Source organism: Armigeres subalbatus, chromosome 3, assembly GCF_024139115.2.
Source record: "Armigeres subalbatus isolate Guangzhou_Male chromosome 3, GZ_Asu_2, whole genome shotgun sequence".
NCBI classification, from domain to species: Eukaryota; Metazoa; Arthropoda; class Insecta; order Diptera; family Culicidae; genus Armigeres; species Armigeres subalbatus.
In genome coordinates, this window is record NC_085141.1 from 245,305,496 (window position 1) to 245,329,995 (window position 24,500).

Below are 24,500 nucleotides of genomic sequence, written 5' to 3' on the forward strand. Positions count from 1 at the left end.
GTTTCTTAACTCTAATGCAACTATTATTTACTATCCCGAGCGATTGCATCACTAATAAACTAATCTCTTGCTCCGTTACCTGTCCATCGATGTTCGTCATAAATAAAGAGAAACTGTCGTTTCCACAAAACGGTTCTGAGTTTGGGAGCATCTCGGTTTGTAATGCAAATGAACTTGTTTCAATGTCTGATGCATAAAAACATAACTTCATTTTGGTCAATCCTTTTTTATCCGTCTCAAGTTCATGTTAAGCGATTGGAATATGTTAGTATCTCAATCACAATCAAACTTTGGCCGCAGGACCTCAAGATTGCCGTTTGAACCAATTTAAACGTGTTTCAAGTGCATGTTACGAAGAGTCCTATAATGCATGTTCTCCTGCATACTGGCATCCAGCAGACACTTTGGTAGAAAGCTTCACATTTTAGATAATTTTAAAGTTAAATAATAGTTAATTTGTGAATTCTCATCAGGAGCCGCTAGAGTTGAGGTAAAAGTATGCAATGATCATACTTTCGATAAAAATGTTCCTACACATTATCTAAAATTGATCGAAGAAGCTCAGGCTTGTCCAAAATATGTACATGTCCAAAATATATCATTTACCCTAGTGGTGGTACCTCGATGGTCTGTGTACGTTCCGTATCGCAACTTTAAACTGTGTTTTTCGTGTTGAACCGATTCGACTTTATTATTTTTCCTGTTTCGATTATAACTAATTACTGTGAAATCGTGCGTGGATGTTAAGTGTATACTAAATAAGTGTATAATAAACTATTGTGAAAACTATTAGTCGATCACGGTGTTGTGTTTACATCTTTCGCTTCACTGTTCCCTTGCTGCACTTTTTCGGCGACCGTACTTTCAAACTGTCCGTGCTTAGAGCATTTCCACCGTTGATTCATAAAGCAGAATAACACCAAACTAATTATGGAATCCGCCTGTGATCATTGCGCCAAGCCCGTTAAAAACGATGAAGAATACATCTCTTGCATGGCATTCTGCGATAGAATGATCCATTTGAGGTGCTCTAGCATTAAATTAACGAAGACCTTCGTAAATGTTATCAACTCGTATTCCAATTTGTTCTGGATGTGCGACGCTTGCGCGAAACTCATGAAATGTGCACGGTTCAAGTCTACTGTTTCGTCGCTCGGTAACACGATCGAGGCAATTACCGAGAGACATGAGATCGCCCATGCTGAACTTAAAGCGGAAATCGTAAAGCAGGGAAATCAGATCGCTCAGTTGTCGAAAGGCATCGCTCTTACTACTCCGAGTCGGTCCAGTCCGAGAACTCTCTTACGCCAACCACCTTTAAAACGACGTCGCGATGATAGCTTGCTCATCAGCAAATCTCTCGTTAGCGGTACTAGAGCAAGTGTTTGCTTTGTTTCTGCTGAGGTTCTTACTGTCCCTGAATCCGTCGAGCAGTTCTGGTTGTATCTCTCAAGAATACATCCTAGTGTGCAATGCGAGTCCATTGAAAAACTGGTGAAAGAATGTGTCCAGTGCGAAGATCCCGTTAAGGTTATTCCGCTAGTGAAGAAAGGTGCCGATACTAGCAGAATGAGCTTCGTTTCGTTCAAGGTCGGATTGGCCGTAAGACTAAAGGAAGTCGCACTCCGCCCAGACACCTGGCCGACAGGAATACTTTTCCGAGAGTTTGAGGACCTCTCAAAAAACCTATGGATGCCCCGTGTGAACACGCCGTCTGTCGTCATATCTCCAGACCCGAACGCCTCCCAGTTTCTGACTCCCACTTCCGGACAGGATCCGGCATGTTGATTGAAAACCACTGCGAAACCGCCCAACGTCCTTCCGTACGATGCCAAATCACCTCTCCTGAAGACTCCGCATCACCCAGACGCACAATAGAAAGCTTGTTGGAAGCCCCTGATCGCCCCAATCCAGTCCCGCTCTGCTGCCTCCGATCATCATAGCCATCTGGGTCCTGAGATTGGTGGTGGAAAAGGGGGCTTCCACCATGCTTGCACAGGCAAGTATTCTTCTGATTGTAGTTCTTCTCTGCGTGACGAATTTTCCTCCACCCAGGACCCAGGACCTCCACCTTCGTTGCCTCATGCTGCTCAAAATTCCAGCACCTCACCCGGTGGTGATTTCCATCGAGATTCGCATTCCTCTCTGCTGGTCCACAACGCAAGTCAACAAGCTTCCATTGGATCTCCAGGACGCCCCATGAAAAGCATTTTGGGAGAATTTCCCGGTTGCTCTAGTTCAGTCGCGCCTGTTGCAGCCAACGTTCTTCGAAGTCGTCCTGGCCCTGAACTTAGATGTAGATCGGGGAGCTCCCAACCTGCTATTGCAGGCATGTACTCTTACATCCCTGAACCTTCACCGCCTGATGCCGTTCAAACTTCTAGAGCCCCGTTTGTGGATTCCAACCTCGTTTGCGTTGACGAAGTGCTGATATATTATCAGAACGCCGGTGGGATGAACTGTGATGTCGAACAATATTTTCTTGCCACGTCCGATGATTGCTACGATGCGATTGTGTTGGCTGAAACCTGGCTCGACTCCCGTACCCTATCTAGTCAGGTCTTTGGGCCTGAATACGAAGTTTTTCGCTGCGACCGTGGCCCCATGAACAGTCGCAAATCAACTGGAGGAGGTGTCCTAATCGCAGTGAATAAAAAACGGAAAGCAAGAGTTATTTACAACGACTTATGGGGATGTGTCGAGCAAGTATGGGTGCGCCTCCAGCTTTCCCATCGTTCGGTGTTCCTGTGTGCACTATACATACCTCCTGATCGTGTTCGCGATGATACACTGATCGAAGCTCACACACAATCAGTCTTGTCAGTGATAGAAATGACTAATGCTTCGGACGAAATCATCATTATCGGCGATTTCAATCTGCCAGGAATTTCGTGGAGTTCCTCCTGCAACGGGTTCCTTCACATAGATATGGAACGATCTTCATTACACAGTCACGCCTCTAAACTCCTCGATTATTACAGCACAGCCACGTTACGTCAAATCAATCACGTTACCAACGAAAATAATCTCAGCCTGGATCTGTGTTTTGTTAGCGCTCAGGACGCTGCTCCGCTAATTTTGCATGCTCCATCACCGTTAGTTAAAGTAGTTAACCATCATCCTTCGTTGATACTCAAGCTGAACAACACGCGAGCCAATGTTGTTGCATTGATCGAGCCCATAATCTACAATTTCCATAACGCCGATCATCGTAGCATTGCTGGAGTTCTTTGCTACATTGGACTAGGTTGACATTCTTGGCGGTTGTGATGCAGAGAATGCGGCATTGACTTTATCGCATATTATTGGACACGTGATTGAAAGACATGTTCCTAAGAAAATCGTCGCTCCTTATAGTTGTCCTTGGCAGACCCGTCAGCTTCGTAGAATGAAAACTGCTAAAAGAGCTGCTCTCAAGCGCTATTCCAAACACGGTTCCTTATCGTTGCGTGAGCATTACAAAAAATTAAACTCTGCGTACAAGATTGTTAGCCGACTCTGTTTTTCTCAATATCAGCAAAATATACAGCAAAACTTGAGGACCAGGCCTAAAACGTTCTGGCAGTACATAAATGAACAAAGGAAACAAGCTGGGCTCCCTACAACAATGACTCTGGACGAGGAAGTGGCCTCTACACCCCAATCCATCTGTCAACTATTTGCCGACAAGTTTGTGAGCACCTATTGTAACGAAGTCATCTCTGATGTCACAATCGCTAAGGCTGCTAACAACGTTCCTGCAGTCGGGATCACTTGGGCCACGTTTTTCGTAGATGCAGAAATGATCCGTAGAGCTAACTCGCAGTTAAAATCATCCATGAGTCCAGGTCCGGATGGCATTCCGTCTGCGTTCTTGAAAAGGCACATCGAACTTCTGCTCGCTCCCTTTCAATTGATTTTCAACAAATCGCTATCCAGTGGACTTTTTCCGTCCGTGTGGAAAACCGCTACAATGTTTCCCGTGTACGAGAAGGGTGATCGAAAAGATGTCAACAATTATCGCGGCATCTCATCCTTGTGCGCTGCATCCAAATTATTCGAGCTAGTTATAACAGAACCACTCATATCTCACTGTAAGCAACATCTGAGTGCCGATCAACATGGGTTCATCTCAGGCAGATCTACGACCACTGATCTTTTGTGCCTAACTTCGAGCATTACCGACAGCTTTGTACAGAAAGCACAAACGGACGTTGTATACACGGACCTATCTGCAGCTTTCGATAAAATTAACCACGCTATCACGGTTGCGAAATTGGAAAGATTTGGCATTGCTGGTTATCTTTTGCGCTGGTTCCATTCATATCTCACCGGACGGAGACTGTCTGTTACGGTAGGCAATTCTCAGTCCACTGAATTTTTGGCAACCTCAGGCATTCCTCAGGGAAGCCATCTTGGCCCTTTGATATTCCTCTTGTATTTCAACGATGTAAACAATGTGCTTCGAGGACCACGACTGTCGTATGCGGATGATATGAAGCTCTATGCACTAATTCGGTCTATCTCTGACGCAATGGACCTACAACAAGATATTAATTCATTTGCGGCTTGGTGCACATTGAACCGGATGGTTGTCAATCCTAGCAAATGTTCCGTGATCTCTTTCACTCATCACATCAGCCAATAATTTACAACTATGAGCTCAATGGAATTGTGATGCAACGTGTGAACTGTATAAAGGATCTTGGTGTTATTCTAGATACGCAGCTAACATTCAAGCATCATGTCTCTTACGTGATCGAGAAGGCTTCTAGAACATTAGGATTTATCTTTCGCGTCGCCAAGGGTTTCATCGATGTTTATTGCTTGAAATCACTGTACTGTTCGCTGGTTCGATCTACGCTGGAATATTGTTCCGCTGTATGGCATCCTAATTACCAGAACGGATCAGTAAGAATTGAATCTGTTCAACGCCGCTTCATTCGTTTTGCTCTTCGGTTGCTTCCATGGCGAAACCCATTCCGGTTACCAAGTTATAGCAGCCGTTGTCAATTGATTAATCTTGAAAGCCTACAATTGCGGAGGCACATTGCACGGGCCATGGTCGTTGCTGATACGCTCCAAGGCAGAATCGACTGCCCTGAAATTCTGGAATCAGTAAACTTGAACGTTCGACCTAGGGCACTGCGAAATAACGGAATGCTGAGGATACCTTTTCGAAGAACGAATTACGGACAACGTGGAGCGATGGTGGGTCTACAGCGGGCATTCAACGAGGTTGCCACATGTTTTGATTTTAATCTATCCAGACAGACGATTCGTCGTAATTTTACAAGGGCTTATTCTGCCATGTTTCATAATTAACGATGATTTTATTATAATTACTTTTATTAGTATTAATTAGGATAAGCATCATCAGGACCTAAGTTGTCTGTTGATGAATCAAACAATAAAGAATAAAGAATAAAGAATTAGTTACCTACCACAAATGGTCAAGATAAATAACTCAAAAGAATATGGTTTTATTACAGTGACTATAATAACAGTGCCGTCAAGTGTCAGAATTGGAACAGAATCATCTGTCAGTTCCATACAAATGCGCGTTCCAAACGAGCAGGAGACCAGTCAAACGTAGAACATGGCGGTACTCTTCTTATAGGACTCTAGGTTTTATATGTGATACCTATATAAATAATCGTCATACTGTTTGCTTTCAGATTTGAACATGATATGTACATGCAACAGCTGTTGTGAGTTTATGAAATAATATGGAAATTATGCTGCATTTTCTAGAATATTATTTCAAAATGTTATTACGACTCTTTCGAACGAGAACCCTTCAATGGTTTGTCAATTGTAACAGGGCTGAGGCTTAGTAAGTGTCGCACAGAGGTGGAAGAATGTTTGTAATGTGGTGCCTTAAGCCAGGATACTTCCGCCGCTCTACTAGAAGAGTATTGTGACATGGATTCAGCCGTAACGTTATTGTGCGCAGTCATTGGTGGAGAGGGGAGTACAAGAGGTGTCGATGAGCAAGTAGAGCATTAAGCGCAATAATGCTCAAAAGTCCCATTGAAGTTTTGCTTTATTACGGGCCGGAGGCACTCGGATAGTGCCTTACCCAGGTGTCTGGTTGCAAATTTCCTTTTCCAAAGCCCTTTCCCTTAAAAAAATCATTGATTGTAATCATCTTGAGGCTTCATTCCTAGAAAATAAAATTCAATTACAAACAATCCATGAGAAAAGTAATTACCAAATCCTTGAATAACGTAGAAGTAAATGCTTGACATTTGTTTGTTTGTTGATACCGAATGAGTGCCTTTTTTCCAATAAATCAAGCCCTAGTAGCACACATGTTCCACATAGGTGACTGCAACTCATATGTGACCAGATTTGGTCACAATAAAGTTGCTGCAACCATTTATGTCTGACTTGTGCTGCTCGGGAGGCCTACTGTGGTTGAAATATGTAAATATTTTCTACCTCTTGAATGTCCAAAAGGCACTCACTCGACCGCCATTATCGAGCGCAAAATACTACGGTGCTTACTTTTACTCGCCTGTGGATCATGTGATGAAAATTTGCCATTTTATGCTGATTTGAATGATTTGATGTGTATGGGATGATTCTCATGGTGTTGGTGGGCTTCCTGTAGATTTCGAAGTCTAATGTTGCATTTGTTCCCTTGATAATCAGTAGATCCAAGAAAGGTAATTTACCTGCCTTTTCCTCCTACAAATAAGGAGTTTGAGAAAATGATCGATTTTGTATGGTAACATAACTTAACCGCCCTTTCCACATATTGTAAATTGACAAATTACCATTTCGCATATAGTCAAAACAATTAGCGGTAGTGTGGGGGTATGGTCGCGATGGATGGTACGTAATATTGTGCAAGCATTGTTTCGAATGGTTTTGAATAATACAGGAGATGGCTATTCTATAGTTAAGAGTTATGCGGGTTGGCTTTGAATTGACACAGATTCAAATTAAAGATATTGACGACGATTTTTAAGGTGCTCAAAAAGTGATCGGCGCGTTTTGTTACCAGCGAAACTGACAATAATATTATAATGTAATATAATATAATAATATAAGAGTAAAATCAGCAGTGATTCAAATCGTTCGGGGCTATCAGTTTGAATATGAATCTAGAACATTCATTTTCCCAGCAGCTGTTCTAGATTCATTTTTTATACCAGCCAAATGTCAAAAAAATAAAACTGGTATAACGTTCCGTTCTATTTTCTGCAGATTTGAACCACGATTGAATCACGAGATTCAAATATTTTTCAATTGTTTTTGGTGTATGAATGCGTCATTTTATCACCGACAAACCGACGGGCCTCTCTGATTCCAAAATTGGCAAAAAAAATTACAATCGTTTTACTTCGAGTGTAGTAACTCGATCTGTCATTACTGACATTAACATTTATTTTTATTGAAAAAGTCAAGAAAAAGAAAAAGCAAAATGCGCGCAATCCACCAGCTGGTCGACGTAAACATTATATGCACGTTTCAAACAATCTACACAGCGATGAAGATAAAAATAACCAAGTAATAGAAAATCTTTTTTGATGCTTAAATCAGGATTTAAGGCAGGATCATTACACACATTTTTGAAAGTCGAATATTTTTCATTTGGCTAACGAAACCTGTGACGAAGTCGACGCAGTCGTCACTGGAGTTTCGGGTGTAAGAGCTACTTATTTCTCCGTGTGAGGAGACGTTTTTCGCAAATGCACGCCGGCTTGGTGATTCCTCGAAACTACTTGTTTCTCCTGTTAGGGAGAGACCCTTTCGATCCAAGGAACCGGGTTGTGACGACCTCGCTGGACTGTCACTAATTTTCTGGGTGCAGGAGCTACTTCTTTCTCCGGTTAGGAGATGTCCTTCGCAAATGCACACCGCGAGGTTACTTTCCCAAGGAACTACTTGTTACTCCTGTTACAGAGCAACTTGTTTCGATCCAAGGAACCAAACCAAAAAGTCCTTTTGATACTACTTGTTTCTCCTTTACGGAGAGACGTTTTCGAGTCAAGCAGGGAAGTTGAAGACCGGAGTTTCGAAATTCTAATTAAAGAATCAGGAGTAAAACATCGAACTTAATTTTATTTGAAACATTCACAGGGTAAGGGTCTTACTTCTACATGATACATTAGTGATTTACAATTTAGAAATATTTGGGTCACATTTTTGCTCTCTTTTGGGCATTAGTGATTAATCTACGAATATTTTCTATTTCACTCATTACAACTATTCTTCAATGTGTGGTGATCTTCCACGTTGCGCCTAATGTAACTCTTGAATGTGTGGTGATCTACCACTTGTATAATAGTATTGAGCTTATTAACTAACGCCCATCCAGATCTGGTAATTATCCTTATTCGATTCTCTTTCGCTTGCTCTTACGGCCAGATCGGGAAGGGCTCACAATTTAAGGCGCGGCTTATCTTCTATGATTGCATAACATTAGCTTCTTAGGATTGAAAAACATTTGTATCGTTCCTGCCAAAGGACTGCATTCTGGCAGGACGAAAGAGAAAGGAAAAATGTTTATTGCCATATGCGCCTACGCGTGGGCGTGTTTATCGCCTAATCTGTGTGCGATATGCGTTCCTAGCTGTCCTTATGTAAATTAGTTATGCCATTTCCGGTCTACTTATCACTTACAATTTCTTAATATGACATCAACATCGGTATGGCTTAGACCAACGCGTTGCAATGCTGGGTGCAACGGCGTGATTGATTTTATGATGAACTAATTTTGTTCGCGCAGCGACAAAACCTATCATAAAACTCTTGATATTTATAATATCGAATATTGATTATTATGTGGAAGCTGATGAAATAAATTAAAGCGTGCATGATCAAGTTTGCCCGCACATTTATGAGAGCAGTTGTGTAAACCATCGCACAGATGGAGCTAGGATATGAAAGGAGAGTAATTGCCAAGAAATTTGAAGAACTTTATATGGGATGGCACGTCGGTTTGTCGGTGATATTATCACCGACGAACCGACGTGTCACTTCATAGAAAATAATTCAAATTTGCTGCCCACGACACCATGATGAAAAATCATCGAACACTACCGCCACCCCCATAATGGCTCGCGAAGTTTTCATAGCTCAGCCAGCAACCTACACGTAAACAAATTTAATGTTATTTATTATTAAGATTTCTAATACTTTTTTGTCAAAGCAGGCGCTTAATGATATGTATAAGAAAAAACTTATACATCGCATTAGTCACATACATTCCGAAACTTATACTTTTCATTAACTTATGAATGTTATTAGCTTTTTGGTATGCGATCATTCATTAGGTGGCATAATGAAGAGTATAAGTATTTTAGAATGGTTTTTTGCCATAACATATAAGGTTATTTTTTTACGTGTACGTGTATTAACATTGCAGCGGAGTTGTGTCTTAGCTCATTTGACAGGAGCGATCGCCCGCAAAAGGGAATGACCGTTAAAAAGTGTGAGACAATCAGAGAGCACCAGTGACACGTCGGTTCGTCGGTGATTTTATTGCCTGATTTTCTCAAAATTGCACGCGGCGTACCCTTCAGGAAAGGTACCGCCGCGCTTTTTGCACCCTGTTTACTTGATTCTTATGGGTGAATAGCATTGCGGTGTATCGTTTGGCGCGGCCGTACCTTTCGACAGTCATTCGCCGCGTGCAGTTTTGTGCAAGTACCGATTTGGGAACATTACAGACGCCGCGCAGTGTATCATATCCAGAAATTCTGACAATATCTACGGATCATCCGCATAATAAAAAACAACATGTTATATGGTCAGAATCATTATTACGATCTAAGATATAGCTTCACAGTTTACGTTGCGGTTTTCGAATACTTTTCGATCGAATCAACCATAACTGCTCGACATCATCCCTAAATGTCAACATATAACATGTTGTCTCAAAAATGTTCTTTATTTCCTGCATTATATGTCAACATTTTATCATACTGTTGAGCGAAAATTTTGCACGCGAAGACAGACGATTTTTTATGGTGACATAACTTAACAACCCATTCAACATATTGTTATTTGTCAAATAACCGTACCACAAACTGTTAAAACTTTATATGAGATTGTTCATTTACAGTTGTCAACAGTAAAGGATACTGTTGTCGACCGCACGGGAAAATATCCATGTACAGTTTGTAATTATGCGGGCAATCTACTTTGCAATTACGGCGCCTTTCTTGGCAGCAACATAATGATTATTAATTGAAAATTTGAAAAACATGAATGGAACACTGCTGGAGAAACCAACATGTTTGTTCTATTTTGCTCCAGTTGCAAACTAGAATAGTGGTCGAAAATTTAGAATGAAACTGAATCACTACACTGATAAAAAAATACACGTTCGATTCATGTTTTTCGGAATATGGATATTTTCAATCAGCTGACACCATGAAGTCTAGTGTAATCCACATCGCTATGATGTTCTTGACATTCTTATTTCAAATGACAAAGTTAGTATCTGAATTCATTATTGTCGCGCTTATCTTTTTCTAGAGTGCTGCGGCGGTCTTACACTCGCAGGCTTGACTGCGAAGGTAAACGTCAAGATAGCCGCCGTGTTAAAAGATAGGCAGAATTTTCCCGCTCAAAACAAAACCACGTGCTTTTCGCGAAATGACAGCAGTGTTCGATTGTATTAGTGAGAGGCAACCGGAGTCACTGAGTACATGGAGAGTGTTTATCATGGCAAGTGCATACGGTGGGTGAGATTTTCATTGACTCTGTTGTTTAGTGACCGTTGCGATTACCTGAGAAGCAACCAGCAGGAAACCGCAGTATTCTATTTTATCTCGAGATGCATAATATTGATACACCACGATATGATATGCATATCCATGAATACCCATAACAAATACACGTTCGACTCATATGTTTCAAAATGTTGATATTTCATTCCAAGTTACACAATCAAGTCTAATGTATTTCACATCACTGCGATGTTCTTTACAAACTCAGTTCAAATGACAATGTTTATATAAAATTTCATACTTGTTACACCACGATGTCATATGTTTATCTTAAATATGTTATGAATCAATTGAAACGAATTTAGGTATGGATTCTGATGAGACTCCAATTGTCAACATTCCAACAAAATCGCACATGTTCATGCATGTTTCGAAAAGGTTGTAACTTGTAACAATTTTCAGCTATCAGCGATAGTGAACTATAGTTTTATATTAAATTCCACTTCAATAAAGAAGAAAAATACTATGTTTGAATATTATTTATGAAGAAATATATTCGTGTTCGTTCGTATTTCTATAATGGTTATAAAGCGTTGGTGGAAGGAAGAGGTATTTCACTGTTCAGTGACCCAAAGGGCAGAAGACATTGCGGCATGTGTGGAACAAGCAACTTTGCTCATAAATAGACGAAAAAAGAGAAGTTTACCAAATTTAAACTAAACTGCTGTCTTAAGTAAACATAAGTTAATGCCTACAAATCTATGTACAAAGAAGCTCTCGAAATCTTTTTATTCTATATACAAGTTTAAAAATGTAAAAAAATGTATTGCGCTTTTTGCACTTTATAAGAGTTCTGCGAGATTTTTTTTCTCACAGTCATCTTTTTCTCACACTCAATACACTCAAAAAAGTTTGATTTTCCGTGTATAATATTTGAGTGTGAGTGCCCAATCTGAAAACAAATAGACGTCAAATCATGGCGGGAATCGATTTAGTGTACACGCTTACATGTGACTAACGAGTAATGGGTTATAATTGGGTAAATTTCAGTAACAAAAATCGATCAACCCGAAATAAGAGTGGGTGTGAGAAAAAGAAGCGGGCAAATCACAATCTACACATAACTCTTCAAATTGGTGAAATCGGCAATAAATGTTATTAGCTTTTTGATATGGGATCATTCATTAGGTAGCATAATGAAGAGTATAAGTATTTTCGAATGGTTTTTTGCCATAACATATAAGGTTATTTTTTTACGTGTGTGTAGATGATGAGAATTTTATTTATTGGTTGCAGATTTCGGAAGATGAAAGCACTTACCTGTCCTAGAATAAACTCTTCGGCCTCAGTTCGTTAATGCTGGTTGGTGTGGTTCAGCATTTCTAAAAATAATGAATACAATCACCTACATTTTAATCAAACTTGTTCGAATTTTATTCTATCTGTTCGGAATGCGATTTCCGTCATAGTTTCGAAAACCAACGAGAGACGGTTTTTCTAATCAAGTATAGTTGAAGTTAAGAAAACTGTTTTTCGAAATGGATTTCGATCCGCTGACGGAAATCGGATTCCGGACGGATAGGCAATCATCATTATCATTTAAATATGAAAGAAAACACGAAATTCACTTGTTATAACAATCGAAATTCAACACGAATACCTTTCGATATCACATATCAAACAAGTGACTCTGACAAGTCAAGCAACAGAATTCTACACTCAAATTAAACTGCTGATATATTCTATGTGCACAAAGCGCATAGATTATAAGATAGGGGAAGAATTTTCATTTTATGTGCGGCTAATAAAATATATGAATTGAATTTTTAAAGTATATTGTGTACAAAATAGATTTGAAGTGTACCAAAATAATAAACATGAACACCCCAATATTTTTGATTGTAGCAAACCAAACGAGTTTAAAGCGCGAACGATACCAGTTATGAAGAAAATGAAGAATATTTAACTTCATACACATTAAAATTGTTGTGGAATGCTGTTGACGCCTCTGATGAAACTACTCTAGGCTCGATTCTAGGTAATTAATTATATTACTATTTCTGTTTATAACATCATTATTCATCCTTCTATAATTGTATTACAGGCAGAATTACAGCAACGGCATTCGGATACATTATTTTTTTATAAAGGGCTTCTGCGCAAATTCGGCGGAACCAACAGTTTTTACCTGATTGACCTGATGGCGTAGTTAAAATCAACCTTAGGCCATATATGGGGAACTAATGAAGAGGGACTCAGGTACAACGAGCGAAATGTTTCTTGAAATCATCAGATCAGTTAATCCGGGCCGGTACAATGGAAGTGCCAATAATTTGTACGAATGTAGCCAGCAGGATGGGATTCCAGTCGTGAAACTAAGAGGGCTTCGTACATCAACCGTATCATCCGTGCCGTACTTATACTTGGTGCCATCGCCTCTTCACAGAATAATCGACAACTATCGTTTTTTTTTTAATTTTCGTCACCACATTGAAATAACCAAAAAGGTTTTACTACTATGAATAAAATAACACTATATTCAAATGTCTACATAATATACTATCAACATGATTAAGTTAATCACTTGTTTTTCATATTACCATTGCTATTAAAAATAGCAATTTAATTTGGAGTATATTTTATATGTTCCTAATCCGAACATAGTAAGGCCATAACACTATTATTTCCATTACTCTCATAAATATAATTCATTCACGCTTCTTAATTTGATTCAAAAGGCTGCACTTAAAATTCATCTTGGTGATTTCGGCAATAATTCATTAGCGTTGCACATAGTTTTCAAGTATGAAAGTAACTGGTCATATTCTAAGTGCAGGGCATATATATGTAATGTGCGTTTTTATTTGAGTGTATTTGTTTTACCAAGGGGTAAACCACTCGGCACAATGTGCCCGCGGCACAGTTCGGCACACTTTCGGCACATCTGGGCACCCTTCCTTGTGTTTTCCAGAATTTGACATCAGCTGTCAGTGTCAAAAGTGAAAACATTAAGAAAGAGAAAAACCAAAATTTCTTGGGTACTTATTCAAAAGGACGTATGTGATTTTGTAAACAAAGATTCAAACGTCGATTTGTCCGATCTGATGGCACTCCCACGCAAACCAACACCACTAACAGGTAGCCGAAGCCTCCCCCTATCTGTCTATGGTGATGGTTTGCGTGGGAGGGCAATCAGATCGGACAAATCGACGTCTGAATCTTTGTTTACAAAATCACATACGTCCTTTGGATAAGTACCCGAGATTTGTCCGATCCGAGTCATCATTAGCCTCATCAGCGATCTGTTGTAGTCGTTCTAGTGCTTTTTCTATTCTGCTAAATGTGTCGCCACAAAAGTCCGCAAGTATTCCTATATTCACCTCGATATTCGCCATCAGAAACATCAATGTGCGCTCATCCGGAAAGCCGTGCAACAATGGACAATTCATCATCCTTTACTTCCACCGCTTCCACCACACCGCTGCATCACCTGCCTACCGAAACCTCACAACAACGGGACCAGCCAGGAGACCAGTGCTATTCATCACATTAGCATAAGGCACAGGAAGGCTCTCCAACGCAATCAGCGACGCATTGATAAATAAAAAAATACGGCGGTAAACACAGTACGATCACACGAAGCGCCGGAGGTCCGTTCCAATAGAAATCTCTACTTAGGGAGATACGGTAGTTTATTGAAGAACACTGCCAGGCAAAAATTGGAATGGTGCCCTATAGTGTCACGAGAAGTCATAGCTTGGAGAATCCGGAGCATACCAGTTTGAGGTAGCCGTCAGCGACAATGGCAATACAGCATATTGTATGGAAATTAAGGAGGTATGTTTTGAGTCAAATTTAAGAGAAATTGTAACTGAAAATATATGTTTCTCATTATCAATCAGAGCCAGCAACAGTCAGCAAGATGTTGCGAATGCTTCATCGTAATTCCACGTCTGGGTACCCTTTTTCACGATTTTCTATTTGGACAGCTAGGCTTTCGCGTGAAGTGTCAAGGGTGTAAAAGAAAAAACAATCATCCATTAGATTTAGCTGTTCACAATATTTCGGAACTGCAGCGCACCCATCGTACGGATCGTTGGCCACATTTCTGGAAGACGGAACAACATTGAAACTCCTCCCAGTGAATGCATGATGCATGGCAGATGATGTAAGTATCATTATATAAACTAATAAAAAGAGTCGATTCAGAACTTTCCAAATCTATTGTAGAATCTTAAGCTAAATCTTGCGCTGATTGCAAGCAATTGGAGGACTGGGCTCTGTCAACTCCAGCAAACTTTGATACTAGTGAATAGACGGAAAATAATTTGGACATTGATGAAGATCGAACTTTCGACACCGCCCCGCCAGTGCTGAGGACCAAAGTTGAAAAAGAAGTGTCTATGAGTAGCAAGATCGAAGACATTGAATGACCAATCACTAGGAAAGCAACTTCATATAATATTCGACCACATGTAGTAAAAACAGCACTGTAACGAAGAGTTTCAATAAGAAAGACTGGCGGACAACAGTACCGTAGATCCCAAGCGTGCCACTGACTTCTAGGAGATCTGAGACCCAACGGAAGTAAATCGTACGCGTCTAATCCTGGCTGAAGAAGATCCAATCAAAGCTTTGTGCTTTCTGTGCGGCAGTACAGGTTTGAACAGGATTCTATTCTGGGTTTGCTGCTGTGAATCATGCCGTCAGTATTGTGTAAAGAACAAGCACAACGGTATCGTTGGATAAGACCAACTCTGATCAAATGAAAGTTACCTGCTTCGCAATGAACTTCCTCCATAGCTTCCGGGATTGGGCGAATTCTAGACAATGGAAGAGATTGTCGCAGATGCATGAACACTTGTTTTTCAACTGTTTCTATTCCGGTGTTTAACTAGTGTTATATCTTCTGTTGTGATTCCTTCACCTGCGCTTCCACCGCCATCACCTGCAGTAGAAGTTTTAATCAATAAAAAAAAATGGACGAAAGTGATGACCAACCATTGGCAGCAACCGTTGATCCTCTTTTTTTACCCCTTGGATGATATCCGCAAGGTGGAGTGAAAAATACATTTTGAATGATTTTGCAATCCGCACCACTATCTTGATTGCTGTTCACATGTGTGCCCTAAGAAAAGGCAATTTCATTTCTCTCTGTGAGTAACTTTACTGGTACATTGTGACGGCATGGGCCTTCTTGATTTGCTTAGGCTAAAGATTATCACCCTGTGCTTGGCGATATCAATTCATGTATGGATAGTCCTCATCCCTTTGTTGAGGTGACGTTTTCTCTAAACTTTTATCGATCATTCATGACGTAGCCGGAAGCCGTAGAATATTAGGAAACAAATCAAACGCAATAGATTGGAACAGTAACGGCAGGATTTCATAAAAAATATGTATATGGGCAAACTGTGAAATCCTGCTGTTTCCATCATGCCGTTCTATTACATACGTGCCGCTTAACGAGACTCCGTATCATTCCATGCAAATCATTTGATCCATACTTCTATCATCACCATCACGAACCACCGTATCAGTTCATGAAGGTCTTTAGGTTCATCCTTTCAAATCGGAAACAATGCACACGTGTGATTATGATTTCTCTTCCACAATGAATCATTATTAAGATGATCTTTACATTTTTGTCAGGGTGTAACGAATTTTGTTTACTCTAGAATATGATTCGCTGCTTCCATCAGTTGTGTTGGAAGCGTGAGTTGGCTCAAATTAGCCCACTAGCGAGGTAATAAGCCATTCTTTAGAATAGCTATTTCGCCCTTTTAATATGTTGGGCCGATTTATATCAATGAATCGCCTGCTTTGAGCGTGCTTACAGCGGCACACTAGGAGTTAACTTTCTGAAATCAGTATGGCGAAAGGCATCTAAGGCTCGATTTCTCAAAATTAAGCACCTTCATCGAAAAAATATTTGGTAGGCGTAGGAACGGACACCTTCCTACATAACCAATACCAAATAGTTTTTCATAAAAAGTTCCTAGTTTTGAGAAAACCCGCGTTAGATGTCTTTCGCCATACAAATTTCTGGTGGTTAACTCATGCTGGCTATTTTGCGCATATACTATAGCGCCTGGATGTGACAGCGACGGGTAGAAAATCAGCCACTGCCAATAATTCATTAAGTACCTTGATCGAAAAAATATTTGGTAGGCGTACTAGCGGACATCATCCTACATATTTAACCGGTACCAAATCGCTTTTCATGAAAAGTTCCTAATTTTGAGAAAACCCGCGTTAGATGTCTTTCGCCATACAAATTTCTGGTGGTTAACTCATGCTGGCTATTTTGCGCATATACTATAGCGCCTGGATGTGACAGCGACGGGTAGAAAATCAGCCACTGCCAATAATTCATTAAGTACCTTGATCGAAAATATATTTGGTAGGCGTACTAGCGGACATCATCCTACATAACCGGTACCAAATCGCTTTTCATGAAAAGTTCCTAATTTTGAGAAAACTATAGCGCCTGGATGTGGCTGCGGCGGGTAGAAAATCAGCCACTGCCAATAATTCATTGATATTATTAATCATTAATGAATTTAAAAATGTGATAATGTGCATATTCGAAGTATACAATAGACAAGACAACTCCTAATAAAATAACGTTTAGTCATTGTTTGTTGAAAAGATTTATTTTTACTGTTGTTATTGGAACATGAGCCATGCTTCTGCTTGAATTTTTGTTGGAGCTCAGAATGCTGCTGAACTTTGACGACGAACATCGATTTTCCGCTTGTTTGGCTGCGGCTGAGATCAGGTTCCTCCTTCAGCGGTTCTTGGATCCATGAGACAGTTGCTGGTTCTGGTCCGATTAAGGCAACACTTCCAGGCCTGCCAGACGCTTATCGGATCAACACATCGACAGGAATGAGCATGGAATCAAGAATTGAGATTCGGATTATACTTGTTGAAAAACAGACGTCGATGGGAAAATGTGACGCCAGTGAAGTATTGCGCTCGCACAGGTAAAACATTATTCCATTCCGGTGGCCGACCTAGCTGGCCTGGAGACCCTCGTGGAGACCATAGTGTCGGTGGTAGTGATGTCATACGTGTTGAAGCACTAAACATCTTATTCAATACACTTTCGTTGCTCACGCATTGCAATTGTTTAGATGAAGGATTTGACTAGCTCCATGTTATCCTTATTTAATGGGATCGCCAGATCTGCTTGCTAGTCCGGCTGTTTAGTCGACCGACTGAAATTGAAACGTAGGCATCTACAGAATTGGCATTAGCGGATCAAGCTTTCAAACGGAGGTCCTAAATTATTGCTGTTTTGCCGCACTGCCATTCTTCAGAACAAGATTGTTTACGTCCCGTTGGCTGGCTGGAAATGAATTTAGCTGCACAATTGTCATTAGTAGTAGCATTCTTGTTGATTCAAAAATGAGAATTAGGAAAAATTACTAAAAAGTTTAGCCGAAATAAATTTTACTTGCATTGGTTTCGTGTTCTTAAGTAAACATAAACAAATTATTTTTCCGTGATGCCATAATACATAATTGTCAGTGCCCCCAGAAATAATGTTATTTTTGCTTCGGCACAGTTTAGGCACAGTCAAGGCACAGATGGGCACAATTAGTCATTCTGCAACTGTGCCGAGTGGCTCACCCCTTGTGTTTTACACGTTAATACCGTGTGGTTTGTTTATAAACAAATGCAGAGTTTCGAATGAGCGATGTCATATGTTTTACACGTGATATTGATTTGCTTTGACAACATGCGCAAATTCATGTGTAGAACACACGGTCCTCTCGTGTATTTTTTTTATAGTGTACTGATTTCACTCTAATAAATAGGTTATTTTTCAATGTTATGCGTGAATTCTGAAGATCCAGCAGGAGATAAATTTTGAATGCTCCCTTGGTAATGTTTTTATTTTGATTTGAAAACGTCAAGCAAACAAAAGCCGGCTGGACTAAAGCAATGACGATGATGATGATGATGCTGATGGGATTTGTTGTTGCTTTTTGTGGAACGACGAGCCAGCATTGATGTCGCATTTTGTCGGCACTTTTTAAAAGTAAAAGTTCGAAAAGTTCATATTTTTTTTAGTTAGTTCTAAGTAGTAGTTATTGTATCAGAGAAACAGTGTTGTGTGGTATGGCCAGAGCTAGAGCGGTGGCAGTGATTCGTTAGTTATCCGGCTCAGCCGAAACGATAAAGTGCGAGGTCAGCGGAACTCAAGTGGAACATCGTGTAGAAATAAATAAGCTCTAGGCAGAAGAAGACCGGGATAGGAGAAATGTCTGATCATGGTTGTGTTCATTTTGCGGCATTTGTGAAGGAGTACGGATTGGAATCATTCAGCGTTGTGCACGCTTATTTCAGCACCTGCATCAACAAGGAAGCCCGGCGCAGGAAGGCTTTGTCCTGTTTGTGTTACAAATGTGGTGGTTCTGGACCGCAATTGTATTCGTGCCTGCATTGTATCTACTTTGGATGCAAGGGAGCACACATTAATGACCACTGCAAGCAGACAAAGCATTACATTGTGCTGGAGTTGTGCTACGGGATGATCTACTGTTACCAGTGTAAGGATTTTACCTACGACAGCGATTGCCAAGCGATAGCTGAGAAGCACATTCGGAAAGAGGCCAAAAGCTTGAATAAGACCTTGTCCTGGAGACCGTGGTCACCTTCAAAGTTGGAAATAGAATTGCTGTTGAAAAACCCCAAACGTCGACATGTGACAGCTTTCACAAGTATCGGATTACGAGGACTATTGAATTTAGGTTCGACTTGCTTCATGAACTGCATCGTTCAAGCGTTAATCCACACACCACTACTCAGAGACTACTTCTTGTCCGAAAGGCATGAATGTACCACGAAAACAGCTGCCAAATGTCTTGTTTGCGAGGTTTCAAGACTGTTTCAGGAATTCTACTCTGGTGCCAGAGGCCCTTTGTCCTTGCATAGACTGTTGCATTTGATATGGAATCATGCGCGTCACCTCGCCGGGTATGAACAACAGGATGCACATGAGTTTTTCATAGCCACACTAGACGTCTTGCATCGCCATTGCAAGATATCGATGAACGAAATCGCCGCTGCGGCAGCGTTGGACAAATCGAAACAAGCCCAACAACAGGTGCAACAACAGGACAACCCGACTCACTGTAACTGCATCATTGATCAGATCTTCACCGGAGGCCTTCAAAGTGACGTGGTTTGCCAGGCTTGCAACGGAGTATCGACCACTATCGATCCTTTTTGGGACATTTCGCTCGACCTGGGCGAAGCACAGAACCAGGGATACGGTGGCCCTCCGAAGTCGCTGATTGATTGTTTGGAACGCTTCACCCGTGCAGAACATCTGGGTTCCAGTGCGAAGATCAAATGTTCCACCTGCAAAAGCTATCAGGAGTCCACGAAACAACTTTCTATGCGAACACTGCCAATTGTCGCTAGCTTCCACCTGAAGCGTTTTGAACATTCTAGTCTGGTAAGCAATACACTTTATTTTTTCTCTGTTTTCATATTCTTTTGTTGCTCTACATTCCTGCGGCAGAAATACTGTTGCGGTACAATTAAGCAACCAATTCAAACAGTAATATTCTGATAAACTAATAGTCTTTATAGACCAATAACTATACAGACCACTGTTCCGATTGCATTCCTTTTAGATCGACAAAAAGATCTCGACCTTTATCTCATTCCCATCGGAGTTGGACATGACCCCGTTCATGTCGAAAAAGAAGTCTGAACAACAGTCGCCCGGTGCGTCCTCTTCCACCTCTTCGACGAAATCCAAGTCTTCGGATCGAAAACACGCAACGGCCGCCGGTAGTAGCAACAGCAGCACAAACGTCACCGAAGAAGACGCCAATCGGTTGCAGCACGATACCAGTGATTTCCGTTACTCGTTGTACGCGGTCATTAATCATGTGGGAACACTAGACGCCGGCCACTACACGGCCTACGTTCGTCACCAGAAGGACATCTGGGTGAAGTGCGACGATCACATCATAACGACTGCCACCCTTAAGCAGGTGCTGGATAGCGAAGGGTATGTTGATCGCGTGATGCAGTAGCGTTCTGATTAGGAAGCTCATCGTTATCTGTTTTCAGCTATCTACTGTTTTATCACAAGAAGATTCTCGAGTATGAGTAAATGGAGCAACGAACAGAATTAAAGAAACGCACACACTTTGTGTGTGTGATGCGTGGCCAAGCCAATACAAGGACGAGAGGGAATCTAATGCCGGACAAAAGTAAAGGTCGAAGTGCACTATGCGGCATCGTCCGCCGGACATATTTCAGTCTGTTGTCGATGTCTGATGGGTATAAGGTTAATTAGGCAAACATTTAACGTTGGGACAAGAAGCTTAGTGTAAGCTATCAACTTTTGACGGTGATCTTGGATAAGATTCAACACAACAACAAACTCTCCTACATCAAACTATTTTAGTATGTATTAGATTGTAACCAATACTTATATAATGAAACAAAAAAAAACCTTTGTAAGTGCTGACAACTTTTGTCTTAATTCGTCCATAGAATCAAAGAACTTTTAGACATTAATTTTTTAGCTTATATTTATACAGATAACAATGAATAAACATTCGTACACCACAATATTTAGTTCGTCGCCAGATCCTTCCAATCGCGGCTTCTAGTCGTGTTGCACCTGAATTTTGTACAAGCCGGATCTGGAGCGAACACCATATTTGAAGAGTTGCTGTCCGCATTATTGCATCATGCGTGCATTATGTGGAGTACGTAGACCATGTTATCGCTTATAAGACGATCGATTTGGAATACTTATGACTTTCGTCTTTGTTCTTAAAATAACGTACTAAGGATTCCTCGGTATCAATGTGGGTCGATATTTTTTTTCCTCCTAATCCTAAATTGATTGTGGGGACGTACCCGACATCGTGCCTACATGGATATCTGTTTGGCTACAGCGTCGACACATCTATGCCTGGCGTATTGTAGCTCCATAATCTTCGGTCCTTTTGTTTCTTTTGTATCACCGAAACAGGGTGACCAGCGAACCGGGAAAACCGGGAAAAAGTCGGGAATTGAAAATCACCGGGAAAATATCGGGAAATATGCGGAATTCGAATAAGCACCGGGAAAATTCAAAATACTGTAAAAATCTCAAACATCATGAGGGACATTGAATTTTTTATTTTTTATTTAAGAGTTCCTTTGGAAATTCGATAAGGAATTCCTTCTTTGAAAATTCTTCTGGAATTTCCATTGTAAACTATTTTATTCTTTAAAAAAAAATCGTAAGAATTCTTCCAAGTAAATTTCCTGAATAAATTCTATTGGAATTTTGGAAATAACTTCTGGAACTTTTAGAAATAATGCCTGAAGAAATTTTGCATGGTTTCCTAGACTTCGCTCCAAGGTTTTTTAAAACCTGTTGCTTGAGAAACTTTCGAAGAAATTTCTGGAACAAAATGCAGAGGAATTTTCGGAGGATTTTTCGTTGGAATCCCTGGGAGAATGGAAAAAGAGGAATTCTTTTCCAAATATTCTGAACTATTTCTGGTGGAAAGTCCTGGAGAAATATCCAAGAGTATTTCCAGAAGTTTTTCTGGGAGAACCTTTGCGAGTCTTTGAATGAATTATTGTAGGAATTCCCTATGGAGAACGCGAACAAGTTTTCGACAAGAACTTTTGTGAGCATTACTAAAGGAATATCCGAAATAATTCTTAAATACATTTACAAAAAATGCCTAAGTTTCTCTAAATATTTCTTCGGTAATTACTTATAGATTTTAGACTTTGTTCCGCCAGTTTTGTTATATGACATGTAAGAATATTCCATATGTAAACAATAAATTGCGGCTTGATTGAATTTAAATGCCTTTGAAATGAAATTTTTTTGACGAATGAGTAAAACGATGAGGAATGGATGAAGGAGATTTCAATTTGAATAAACTACTGAGTATTCAGAACCGGATGCACCTTACAGCGCATCCACGCAATCCAGGGCCATTGATTGAAAGAGGAGGATTTGCTGCTTCCATAAATGGTATTGTATTGCGTGGTTACGTGAGAAACTTTCTTTTACAAAATCAGTTTCGCTCTGTTGAAATGTTGGTACCGATTTACGAATTCGTTTTTTTATATCGGGAAATTTTTCGAAATATCGGGGGAAACCGGGAAAAAACCGAGAATTCATAATCCAATATTCACTGGCCACCCTGCACCGAAAGGTTAAGGACCCAATATGTTATTCTTTGTACAATTCTCGCTTAACTTTTCAAAAGGACCTAAGTAACATTTTTTTCATGAATTAATTTGAATACTGCAATCAATAGCTTTCGTGTTGTTTTGTTGATTGCGCTATTAAAATTAATTCATGAAAAAAATGTTACTTAGGACCTTTTGAAAAGTTAAGCGAGAATTGATGCAGCTCGCGATTCATGCCTTTGCGCCACACACCATTTTCTAATTTACTACCGAATATTGTGCGCAGTACTTTTTGCTTTAAAACCTCGAAAGCTTTGTCCACGCTTCATGTCCGTTAGGACTACGCGGATTTGGCGGAACCCTCCTTAGCCTGGTGGTAAGCTGTGTGGCTATAAAGCAAGACCATGCTGAGGGTGGCTGGGTTCGATTCCCGATGCCGGTCTAGGCAATTTTCGGTTTGGAAATTGTTTCGACTTCCCTGGGCATAAAATCACTGTAGTACTCCCATTCCTTCCTCTTCATACACTGCACCACCAATGAGGGCGATGACATACTGACGCGTCGAGCGATGCGGAGCGCGTCCAAGCACTCGTAAAGCAGAATATCAGCAAGAGAAATTCTTTTGTCTTGGACGCGTTTGCGCACGCACACGCGTGAGTATGTCATCGGCCTGAGGCCTTGTTGGAGACCATGAGCTTCACCCCCTCTGCTCACAACCGAAAATTGCCAGGCTGTACTTGTTCGAGATCATGTCACAAATAGCCGGCAACAGGTTCGGCGTGTCTCCTTTCACGAAGGTTGCGAAGCTGGTCGTGTTGCTGCTGGGCAATCGTCTTCTTCTAGATTGCTTTGAGAATAGGTCCTATGTGCAGAAGAGAGACTCTCTTTGGTCACGCTCTCTTTCGCTAATATATAAACTAGTTTTGCATATTTTGGTACATTTTCACTTCAGAACGCTAGACAAAGCTATTATCTTTAGTCATCTGCCCAGAAACATGGAGTAAAGTGTAGTATAGATCTGTAATAATCGAAAGAGAAAGGAAGCAAAGAGAAATTCTCTTTTGCACATACGACCTATTCTCAAAGCACTCTAGTCTTTTCGGTTCTTCTTCTTCGCCAGCGGGTCACCGGCATCGCCATCCTTCAAGCAAGCGGTTCTCAACCTTTTTCTTGAGAGGTACCCCTTCGAACTTTTGCATTAATTAAGGTCCCCCTCTTGAAAGTAGGCTTCCAACGCTGCCGTCCCAAGCATATCTGTCCCATGTCGATTTTTATCATTTTTGAGTTTTATGCACCAGACATTCTAAATTAATGTATATTTTATTGTGAACAAATAAATACATATAGGTAGTTTGTTCGAAAACTTATAAATATCGGGTCATTTTGTCCCATTGTAGAATTTCCAAGCATAACTGTCCCATTGAAACAAATTTCATATAACATGTATTAAATTACTTCCAAGAGGCCAATTTTCATTATCAAATCATTCAGAGAAAGAATATGGGTTGTGGTATAGTTTCAATGGGTAAAAAGGTTAATCCACCTAACATCGTTGATGCCTTTCTTGTGCATTATGAAAATTGAAAAGTAATAATTGAAGCATATTAAGATGATTTATATTAAAATTTAAGTAAGAATAGTCTCTCATTTTTA

The 24,500-nt window shown here is 40.4% G+C and overlaps 1 protein-coding gene and 1 long non-coding RNA gene across 2 annotated transcripts; both read left to right on the forward strand.

Moving 5' to 3' along the window:
- Positions 1-13,886: 13,886 nt before the first annotated feature.
- LOC134222487 (uncharacterized) lies at positions 13,887-16,143 on the forward strand. The gene is made up of 3 exons (XR_009982430.1): positions 13,887-14,504; positions 14,570-14,835; positions 14,898-16,143. It is a non-coding gene; the product is annotated as an uncharacterized LOC134222487 (long non-coding RNA).
- Positions 16,144-18,646: 2,503 nt separating this feature from the next.
- LOC134222486 (ubiquitin carboxyl-terminal hydrolase nonstop) lies at positions 18,647-21,171 on the forward strand. The gene is made up of 3 exons (XM_062701634.1): positions 18,647-20,139; positions 20,321-20,703; positions 20,766-21,171. The coding sequence occupies exons 1-3, from the start codon at positions 18,940-18,942 to the stop codon at positions 20,806-20,808; spliced, it is 1,626 nt and encodes a 541-aa protein (XP_062557618.1). The 5' UTR covers positions 18,647-18,939; the 3' UTR covers positions 20,809-21,171.
- The last annotated feature ends 3,329 nt before the right edge of the window (positions 21,172-24,500 follow it).

What these genes read in the sequence shown, in the direction of transcription:
- LOC134222486 (XM_062701634.1), top strand. Translation starts at nt 18,940, where the DNA reads ATGTCTGATCATGGTTGTGTTCATTTTGCGGCATTTGTGAAGGAGTAC. An exon ending in GTTTTGAACATTCTAGTCTG is followed by an intron (nt 20,140 to 20,320) that starts GTAAGCAATACA and finishes CATTCCTTTTAG; the next exon opens with ATCGACAAAAAGATCTCGAC. An exon ending in CAGGTGCTGGATAGCGAAGG is followed by an intron (nt 20,704 to 20,765) that starts GTATGTTGATCG and finishes ATCTGTTTTCAG; the next exon opens with CTATCTACTGTTTTATCACA.